At 30.7% G+C, this 11,342-nt stretch overlaps 1 protein-coding gene across 2 annotated transcripts; it reads right to left on the reverse strand.

Moving 5' to 3' along the window:
• Positions 1–946: 946 nt before the first annotated feature.
• Positions 947–4,761, reverse strand: LOC113872045 (multiple organellar RNA editing factor 2, chloroplastic-like). 2 transcript variants are annotated; one of them, XM_027509245.1, is made up of 4 exons: positions 4,308–4,758; positions 4,116–4,213; positions 3,958–4,023; positions 947–1,809 (listed from the first exon to the last, which is right to left on the reverse strand). In XM_027509245.1, exons 1-4 carry the CDS (start codon positions 4,685–4,687, stop codon positions 1,667–1,669), a joined length of 687 nt encoding a protein of 228 aa, XP_027365046.1. In that variant the 5' UTR covers positions 4,688–4,758; the 3' UTR covers positions 947–1,666. The 2 variants fall into 2 exon arrangements, with proteins under 2 accessions (XP_027365046.1, XP_027365045.1); XM_027509244.1 differs by lacking the exon at positions 947–1,809 and having other exon boundaries at positions 2,211–4,023; positions 4,308–4,761.
• Between the last annotated feature and the right edge of the window lie 6,581 nt (positions 4,762–11,342).

Here is an 11,342-nt window from a genome sequence, read left to right on the forward strand (position 1 = left end):
ATATCTCCCTTAAAACTTTTATTTTCTTATCGAGTAGTTTCAGGATCAATAACTTGAAATGTTGCATTAGCATGAATTTGATCATGGTTCTATTTCTTAAATTTGAAGTGTGGTGCAAAATCATGCTTCCTATAACGTGATTCCACAATATGGCTTGATCTACCATCGTGATTGCATACTTTCGAGTTACTCTTATGTCTCTAATTACCCTTAAATTGAGAAACATACTTTCTTTCATTACCAAAGAAAGTAGAACTATAACTATTATTATTATTAAAATTTTCTCTCCAAGTAACTATCATCACATTAAATTGATTTTGAGTCACAAAGTATCTACCTCTTATGTTGAACCACTAAAGTAAAAATAATTAAGGGATGAAAGAGGATTCATTAATATATTTTGAATCTTCACACTGGAGTAAGTATCATTTAATCTTTGAAGGAACTTAATGATTTAATCTTGGGTTTTATACTAAATGATTGACAAGTGCATTTCATGAGCATTCTATGGCACAAGTTCATTGTGGACGAAAAACATCAAACTCATTATAAAGGATCTTTTAGTTCAGTAAAATAGTCAATAACACTTAACTCTCTTTAGCTAAAAGAAGAGATCAATTCTTGAAGATATGCAATGTGATACATAATTTCCTTATGAGACTTTCTCCCATGTAGGATATATTGCAATTTTGTAAGACTTGGAGCTTCAATTGTTTCGTTAATGAATTCGAACTTGTTCTTAAAAATGAGACACATACGAATTGATCAAGACCATTAATGATAATTTAATCCATTAAGACAGTAGAGACAAGGGCAAGTGACAGACTTTGGAGAAGAGGACCCTATGATGGATCAATACTTCAAGCGTCATTCTGAAAGCAGCAACAAGCTCTGATACCATAACAGAAAATAGGAAACGAGAGAGAAATAATACAAAATATTAAGTGAAAGGAAATTTTGTATATATTTTGTCTAATAGTGGAAAGAGAAAACGTCTATATATACACTTTGTATGGGCACCCTATTGCTAGCAAAATTTGTTACAAAATAATCTAGTCACAGAAGGTCTAGAAGATACGATAAACCTTCTTAAGGCAAGATAAACCTTTTAATGGTCAAGAAGGTCAAGAGTACATTAATTTACCGCACAGAATCTGAATCCAACTACAACATATTAACGATTCACCGTTTTCTCAATACACCCAGACGAATGCCATAAGCAACCTGTTTTTTTTGGCTTCCTAGGTGTTCACAATTAACTTAAAAGGTATTTCTTAGCACATCTATACAGTATATAAATAATATATTTTGTTCGCAAACATGGGACATAACTTTGGAATTTGTATCTCCTTGTCGAGTTAAGAAATCAGATATGAAACATCAAAACAAATCACATATGGCAACTAATTATTTATACGTCGGGTTGGAGAGATGGCGCAAACTCTGGAGGCAAGTACAAGAACCATAGTATGTTCAAGATTAAGTCCATATTATAAAATGATAAAAGGATTCCAGCTGATACAGGTTCAACTAAAAACATAATAAATTATCACACCCCTACCAGCACTTATAACGAATGTCTCAAAGGTTCTAGATTATAGTGCATGTAATGCACTACTCCATAGTATGCACATTAGATCCTCTCCTCCTATGACAAACTGGGCCTTTATTGTGCATTCTCTCTGCGCCTGACATACCGGGTTCTATCATTGTATCTTGGTCTGTCCTGATGTCTTTGTGGCTGGGGCTCCACCCTTTTCTGCCTTTCAGGTGGCCTCTGGACAATTTCTCCATTCACAAACAATTCAGCTGCACCAATGTAATTTGGAAACAATAATCAAACCAAGTCCATATTTGGATAAAATGGGGATCAATGGTAGCCAAGAATAAGAGAACTAGCTTTAAAAAGAAATTTAAAAAATAGACAAGTTTGGAGACCAAGAGAAAGCTGGGGACAGGGAACCATTTTATTGTATGAATAGCATCAGCCCTAACCTCTGCCCATTGACCTACTTAATCAACTTCAAATGTCATCATCATGAGTTAACAAGTGAGCAAGAACAAGAATCATATGACAACCATTTACCTTTCACACTAACATACCGAATAAAAAAGGATAAAAACACAGCATCCAAGAAATGTTTCTAAATAGCATTGGAAGTCTATTAAAAGTATGAACTATGATTAACAAAAAAAAAATTTGCTAAATTGCATCAGTATTCAAAGCTAGATTGCCAAAAGGAACTGCTGATATGCAATGGATATGTGCTCAGATGACTGGACCCTATAAGAACCTGAAAATTGATTTCTCTCACTAGATCATCCAACAGCCAAGATAAAAGGCAGGAGTCTTTGCTGTGTACATACCAATGCAAGTAGGCCGCACCAACAATTAGCAAATAAAAGTAAAAGTGTAATACAAAGATAAGAGAACTAAGAAATGCTCAATAATTGCATGAATATAAAACACAAAGGCCTAAAAACTGCTGCTACATAGCATTTGCAGTAACAAGATACAACTAAATTTGATTACCACAACTCAAACCCTAATTTGTAGGGGGGGGGAAGGCATTATGGGCCTGGAGAAGAGATAATGTTGAGTAATTTATGTATCAGCTCCAATGATTCTGCAACTCCATGATTAGTGAAATAACAGAACAGGAGGAGGGAAATTCTATGTCAGTCCATTAGCATTCAAAGCTAGACATTACTCAAGGAGTTAGTAGCTTTGCCAAGATGGACTTCTATTAAACACATTCTACATCATTAGTGTTAACTTGCATGAGTTTGTCACTAGAACCGGAATAATATGATAATCATTTTATTTGGACAAGAAATTCCAAATACAAATGATGATCTTCTCATTCTACAGATCAAGACAATCAAGAAATAAAAGCTAAACTTAATTTAGTAAAAAGACAAAGAAAACTAGCATAATTAGCCTCAAGAGAGAAGGCATATCAGGTGATTTTATGTATCAACTCCAATGATTCTAAAACTCCATAAATTTGTGAAGCAACAGAACAGGATTGGAAAGAGTTTTTATGTGAGTCCATTAGCATTCAAAGCTAGTCATTGCCCATCAAGAGTTTTTAGCTTTGCCAAGATGGACTGCTGATAAAGGGAGAACAGGACAAGAAGGAAACCCTCACAAACTATAATAAACATTAATCTCCTAAGTCTGCAGCTCAGAAAGCTCTAAATTATTTCAATAAAGTTTTAAACAGGATGCAAACATTTCATGGGGAATGGAATAAAATTCCACCAAGCACACACATAGACGTGGGCAACCTAAAAAGAAGGTAGTAGATGCAGACTACTGATTTTTATTCATATCGGAAACAATTCATCTCCGCAAGTTAAAAAGAGGAATAATGAAAACTCCATAAAAAACTGATAACAGGCATGTTTCATCTCTACTGATCTGCATCTTCACTAAGTATAAAAAGCACAGAACAGTCAAGAGAGACATTTAATGTAAGTCCATATATTGTAAGCTAGACCTAGTAAGCAAGTTAATTTAGCTTTTTTCAGCTTGGACTGATAATGTGTCTGTCAAACAGACAATCACATAGTCTGCATTTAGCACATAAGATGAAAATGATCAAAATACAATAGATACGAAGCATCAAATAATCAGATAATCAGATTTAGAAGTACACATTACACATCATTGACAAGATTAAAAAATACCATATTTTTCACCAAAAAGCATTTCTATGCAGCATACAAAACAGTAAGTAGAAACATGTGACCAGATCAATTAGCGCAAATCTTATATTGGAAACATACAGGTAAAAATCACCAATCACTACAACAGACTGAACAGAGAAGGTAGCCTCAAGCCATAAACCCAAATTAGTTCCAAAATATAGCCTCCACTAGCAATTAAAACAACAATAAAAATTGTGAAACAAAAACTGAAGAATAAAACAAACAAAAACGTTAAATCCTCACCGCCATAGTCCTTGTTCTCAGGATCAACATACGAATCAGGGAGAACAAAAAGAACATCAGGTAACCCTACATAAAGAACAATGAAGACAAAATGTAAGAATACAAAGGCAACAAAACATTCAATCAAAGGGTTCCATATTACAGTTCAGAACAGAAACCTTCGAGCTTATTAGACGTCTCCTCATCAATCTCACACCCAAATCCAAAGTACCTCTCGCAGGAAACATTGTAAATCTTCTTCTTAGCTTCCTCTTCACTGAAAAAATACAAAAAAACAAAAGCCCGAAGTTTGTGTTAAATTTAAAAAAAAAGGAATATTGATGCGAACCCAGAAGGGAATAAAGGCTAACCTTCCAACAACTTTGGCGAGGGTTTGAATGTAACAATCGATCATTTGCTGCTTGGAGGCGCCTTCGCCCCCGGGCTTGTCCATGACGATGAGCCAGTGATTGTAGTCGCAGCCGGGGAAGAGAGGGGCCATCTCCGTCGGAGGCCGGTCGCTGAACGACGACCCCGAGTTCAGCGGCGAGTAGGCCGAGTCGCCGGCGCGATTAACTCGGCACCGGATTCCGGCGAATCGAACGGATGAAGGGAGCGGAGGGATGACGGCATGGGACAATGGAAAGAGAAATCGACGCGATGAGAGCGAAGGGAGTTTGGGTAACGTGGTGGGAGTGGAGAGAAGGCGCATCGTGAAGCGTGCGCACGAAGTGGAAATGGCTCTTGCCATTGTGGATCAGAGTGCAGATTGATATTAGGGTTTTGGGAGATTAGGGTTTTGGCCTTTAGCTATTGCCAACCTCATCCGGTTCCGTGCTATTTATTGACGAATATCAGGAAATTAAAATAAACAATAAATAAGAATAAATTAGACCATCACGTGTCACCCATGATCCATTCCCAAAATGTGTTCCTCCTGCATAAACCATAGAGATGACCAAAGTTAAGTTATTCAATTTAGATAGGGTAATTAGTGCATGGTCAATAAATATCAAATTTTTCAAATAAAATCTTTTAAAACAAATTCTTAAAAGGTTTTTAAAAATATAAGTGAATTTTTTTAATGTATCAATTGTAATTTGTAGTGGCTTTAGATATTAAGTGACTTGTCTCATTTTAAATTAATAATAAATGTATTTTTATTATGCTACACGATTTTTTTCACTTTACAAAAAAATAATCTAAAAATTCATTTAATATCTTAGTCAAACTAAAATATTCCCTTTAAGTTCATAAATATATATTTTTTTAAATATGAACTTTATATATTCTTAGTTATTCAATTAAATATATTGTTTAGATTAGAAAAGATGTTGTTTGCATTATTCTAATTACTCAATTTTTTGTTATTTTAAAAAATAATATTATATATAACTAAATATACTAAAATAAAAAGAGACCATTTTTAGTTATCTTCTAAAAATATTTTTGTTGAATTTTGTATATTAAAAAAATCTCCGGTGAGATAGCTAATTCTGCCATGTTATATATGTGTTGTGAAAAATACCAATGATTTAGCCTAAAAAGGAGTATAATTTGACTGCACTGAATCATACATATATTTCCTAATGATTATTCAATTTGTATAAGTTTTCAAGTCTGTTTATCTAGCGTTTTAGTTGGTAGTTTGTTTCCATGTATGACTGTCTTAACGGTCGATTTTCAGCAAATGCGCTGCTCCATTTACAATGTCTAAGTTATACACAAATTCTAAATTACTAAAGATGGATTGTCCTGTTACTAATTTAAAGATTCTCAAACTCGTTAGAGGAAACTAATTCCCATTTTTGGTAGTTCAAAGCATGATTCATCATGATGAAACCCCCTAGCTCCATCTCAGCACTAGGGGAACCCAGAAAGCATGGAAAAACAAGAACAAGTTTTTTTATATGTATTTGAAGACCGGTTCTGTACATCTTTATGCTACTCATGGTATTGACTCTGATGAATTCCTTGCAAGTCTCAACTTAACACTCTGTATTCCTTATTGTGCTGTGAAGATAGATGAATATGTTACAGGGGAATTTGATTATGCATCTGCATTTGCTGGCAATTTTCCTACAACAGTATCAGCGAACGTGTTTTATCCTAAAAAATAAAAGAAAATATTTTGATTTAATGATTTACATTTGCAGTATATGTTTCATATCATACTAGTGATACATTCATCCTAGCTAAGCAAGGACATCATTAATCTTAAAGGGAGAAAAAATGTCGAGAAATTCAATTAGGCGTTATTCAACAAAGTTATAAGAATGGAATACAACCGTGGTGGGAAAACCTCTCATGTGGAACTGGCATGATTACCATAAGTTCTAGTAGTTTTCAAAACGCCTATATAGTTATTACCAGCACAGCACATGACTAGTGCAATTATTGTGTTGTGCAGAAGGAGACTACCAACAGGGAAGGACAGATTGAATTGTTCAATCAAACAATATTCGATTACTTACCAGTTGCCACACCACTTTCGATGTGCTTAGAAAGCCTCTAATTACTTTCCAAAGTTTGTATTTCCCATTTCTATTGATAGCAATGACTATTTGGATAATTGTTTATGTTTGTGCCAATAGATACAAATATTTTGATACAAAGCAAGAATATAGCAGGGCAGAATTTAGCACTCTACTCATATCAGAACTTCAAAGACACTTGACAGTACAATGATTTTCAAGCTTCCATTGAACTAAATATGCTATACTACTTCTGACTTAAATTGATTGTTAAACGAATAATTTTAGATCTTCCTACCTGTTATGTCTACATTTGCTTAATTGTTAAACAGAACTATATATTAAATGGATTTTATGTTTTCAAGATTATAAATTAATGTACTTTTTCACTTATTGCTTACTTTATAAAGCATGAGGGGATATGTAAGAGGATATTGTGAAACTCTTGTTAAACTTGCATTTGTGTTAGATGGTGTGACTATAAATTTAGGAGTAATACAAAAGGTGTTTGAATTGGTCCTATTTGACGTTACCCAGAGATGGTTGGCAGAGATGAACCAAAAGGGTGGTGTGTAAATGAACTAAATGACATGATTTTCTCTTTCTATTGGCAACTCTGTCACAAGCTCACAGAATTGTCATCCACATTTGAGAGGACAAACTTGTTTCTTGCCAAAACATCCAGGCTTATCTATATGGTTGATAAAAATCAACTTCAATACAAAATTTTATTAAACGGTACTTCTTCCGGTCGTAAAATAGAGTTTTTTTTTAATTTTTATTATAAAAAATAAATAATAGATTCAAGATGCATTAATTGTTAAATTTTTTGGTTGGATGATTTAACTTTTTATTTATTTCTTATAAAAAAAGACGGGAGAGACTGTAAAATTAATGTAACTTACGATGTTGTTATTTTATTTTTTTTTCTCTATGAAAAATACATATTCTTAAAAGTAAATTATTATATTTCTTTTCCCACATACACATCACGGGTCCATCACATATGGGCCAGCCTAAATCTTCCAAGGCCGAACTGTATTTGTCTAATGTAATTAATTAAGAGCCCATTTCATTAGTAGAGTTTTTAAAAATCAGTTCGGAAATAGCCGTTGATCCAATCGAATCGTAGAATCAGTTATAATTTTCATTAGTTCGAGCATTTTTAATTTAATTGCAAATTTAATCAGTTGAATCAATTAAATCATTATTTATTATTTACACGTATATATTGAATTTGAGTATACTTTTTTTTTTGGTTAAAAATTGGAGTATTTATTTTTTAAATGAAACATCTCCAAGGACTAGGATGATTTGTTAGTTTTTGGCCATTAATCCTCCGTTGCATAGGAAAACAAATTTTTTTTGAAATAATTATTATCTTTCATTATATTATGTGGTTTTTTTATTATTTATCTATTTAAAATATTTTTATTCTAATTTAAAATTCAATTTAAATTTTGATATACTTGTCAAAATACTTTTAAGAAACTCAATTTTAAGAATATTATAATATTATTTAATTTTAATTTAAAAACACTATATAATATAAGAAAAACATTCTAAAAATCTCTATTTAGCAACTTTCATATATATAATTTGTGAGTATTAATTATTTTAAAATATATTTTTATGATATTCTTCGTATGAAGCATTTTTTAAGAATTAATTATCTTTTTTATTATGTCAAATTATTTTTTATATTAAGCAATTACTTTTAATTTTATATCAATTAAAATAATGCTTTTTGTAATTTTTTTAATATGAAAATATCTCTTTATTTAATTTTTTAATATAATAAAATATTTAATTAATAATTATAATATTTATTTTTAATTAATTATTTTAAATCTTGTTTAAATTTAATAATATTTGTTATCAGCTACCTGTAAAGTGGGAGCAAATATAATAATATCTATAAGGCCTTTCTCGCTGTCTCCCTAGGTATAGGCTAGTCATTCCGGTTTAACCTAGCCATTAAGCATTGGAATTGGCCAAGCCGCTCCTAACTATATTTCGCTTTAAAATAAAATAAAAAAGATTCATGTCTCTCAATTTCAAACTAAGCTTTTGGGTAAATTTGATAAATCTCACTTATGTTATGGCCTGTTTGGAAATTTGGCATAATCGATTCTATTCGCCACAATTATTTTTAAATTTTATGTAACACCGTTTATATTATCACCACCAATAAACTATATACAAAACGCATATAATTTCATTTTATTTAAATAGAATTTTGTATTCTTTTGTTGAGAAATACATTTTTGTCTTTGTTAAAATAATTATGCATGATATTAATTTTCAAATGTATTCCTCAATGAAGAATAAGGACCGTATATTTAAATTTTTAAAAATTGATTTTTAAATAAATATATATATATAAGGAATATTTTGTAAAATATTTTTATTTATAATTATGATTTTTTTAAAAGAGTACTTAATTACTATGACTATTTTTTCATAAAAGCTATCCAAAATAACTTTTACAACAATAAAAAGAAACATCATTTTAGATTCTCAATTTTTAAGACTTAAACAAATACATTAAAAGGTTTTAAAAAGATTAAAAAAATATTATATATATATATATATATATATATAACTAAAATAAATGGTATCTTAATCATACATGTAACTTATAGGAAAAGGATCAATCGATCCATGTTCTTCCCTTGTAAATACAAGAAGAATATATATCTTTAAAGAGATATAAACAAATATTTTTATAAATTTAAAAATGTGTTGTGGTGGTTCTTTACACACTTCCAGCAAAAGTTGATGGATAAAATAAAACATGTGTGTCTAAATCCGTCATCAATTGCGTCCAATAAATTAGTCAATGGCTTTACTCAAAGAGAATTTTATTTTTTATGAGGTGAAAGAGAATATATTGAACGCATGAGTGGATCCCCTCCCTCATAAGATGGATGTTATTAATACGGTACACTTATATGATCATATCTGCTACTTCATTGATTTATATTAACTTAGAACCAAGCCTTCACTTTTCTCAGAAAGGTGGTGGGGGGAATCTACACTTTTCTTTCCAAATGAGTGAAAAAATAATAAATACAACACATTTACATTCAAGTCTATTGAGATTAATTTGTAGATTTTTCTTTTATATTTTTCTAGTGTTCATATTTAAAAGGAAAGTTATCTAACTCATACTAAAATTAAGGTATGCAACAAATCTCAGCCAGTGACTTTAGAAAACAAAATACTACATAAGTTACATATCATCTCAAATATTTGTACCACGTTCCAATAGTACTTGTATTGAATATTATCCAACTAGTCAACTTTTGAATCTTTTGTATGTATTTTATATATGGAAAAGCGAATGGGAGCCAAAAATATCTACGGGAGGGATCCGAATCATCTATCATTTGATTAAATAATTTTCTATTTGAGAGGGCGAAAAGAGAATTTTTCTCCTAAAATCTATTGCTTTAACGATTCCTTAGTACCTAACAAGAGATGCCAGAATGCTATTTGGTTAGATTGGGGGTTATCTTCTTTACCCTTTTTTCACCTATCCAACATATACACAACTTTTCCTTTTCAAAATTAATATTTTTGAAATATTATATCAGATTAGCTAATTAAATCGCTTACGTAGTAAACTTGTAAAATTTGTAGTTTAAGCATGATTTAGTTACAGTTGAAGTATGGTTTAACCAATTGAAATCATTCAACATGGTTAGAGACCTCTTCCTGTTGAAAAGTTCTACTATTAATTTTAATAATATTTTTTAACACGCGTGCTTACTTGAATAGTTTATATATTTATTTATCATTGGTTTTAGATCACATTCACACTAAAAAATGTAAAGAAAACAGGGAGTTTCTCTTTTAAGTGTCTCGTGGAAATATTCCCAAAATATTACTCTATTTGATAGCAACTCTATACTATGTATATGCCTTTAAAAGTGTCACAAGTTGGATTAGTGAGCGTGTGGAATTAATTGTTCTTCTAAAAGTCTAAAAGCAAAGGAGGCTCATAAATAAGGTGCAACACGAAATGTTAAACCTTTCGAAAGTGGAAAGGTTTATCCGAAAGGACCGGATTCGAGTGTTCTTTTAGGTATAGATCCAGTTTCAGATGTTAATGTCAATCAACTAGGAAAGGATGGCGACGATTTTGCGGCGCCAATATTAATTCAAATTCTTTACCAGATTATTCTGCCATCACTCAGAAGCAGCCTTATTCATAATTCTTATTTTCCATTTAGCTTGCGCTTTTATCAGACTTGGATGCCATTTCCAATTTCATCCATCATCTACTCTCTCTCTCTCATATGTGTGAAAAATGAATCTTTTATTTACATTGCCAGGTTAATAGTGTATAAGTAAAATCTGAAAAGAATAATGGTAAAGTAATAAAATTGACAACACAAATTATGATAATTAAAGTTATAATAATAGTATGATAATAATAACCCTGATAATAATCGATACAATTATAATAATAATTTTTGTAATAAAAGTAATAGTATCAGCTATAATAGTTATTAATTAACAAATATAATAGATGTGATAGTAAAAACAATTGAGTTGTCGAAGGTAATAATAATGTCAAAGTTAACTGTGACACTACTAGTAACAATTATATATATATATATATATATATATTAAAATAAATGTAAAGACATTAAAATAATTTATTATATTTTTATAATTTTAGTATAATAAGTATATTTTTTAATAAATTATTGTCCCTGACATTCTGCATGCCGTCTTCACCATCTCTCCTCATTGCCTTCTTAATAACATATTGTTAACTTTAATATAAATAGTATTCGTAGAACATTCAACATATTTTATCACAAATTCTGAAATACATACAAAACTGGGTCAGTAAAATGATGAACCACTTTAAATTATCAATATAATATATATTGCCTATTTGTTTATACACATATGTTT

Source organism: Abrus precatorius, unplaced genomic scaffold, assembly GCF_003935025.1.
Source record: "Abrus precatorius isolate BTA unplaced genomic scaffold, Abrus_2018 Scaffold7, whole genome shotgun sequence".
NCBI classification, from domain to species: domain Eukaryota; kingdom Viridiplantae; phylum Streptophyta; class Magnoliopsida; order Fabales; family Fabaceae; genus Abrus; species Abrus precatorius.

Coding starts and splice junctions, on each gene's coding strand:
- LOC113872045 (XM_027509244.1), bottom strand. CDS start 4,687: ATGGCAAGAGCCATTTCCACTTCGTGCGCACGCTTCACGATGCGCCTT. Junction 4,214..4,307: donor CTCGCCAAAGTTGTTGGAAG/GTTAGCCTTTAT, acceptor GTATTTTTTCAG/TGAAGAGGAAGCTAAGAAGA. Junction 4,024..4,115: donor GACGTCTAATAAGCTCGAAG/GTTTCTGTTCTG, acceptor TTCTTTATGTAG/GGTTACCTGATGTTCTTTTT.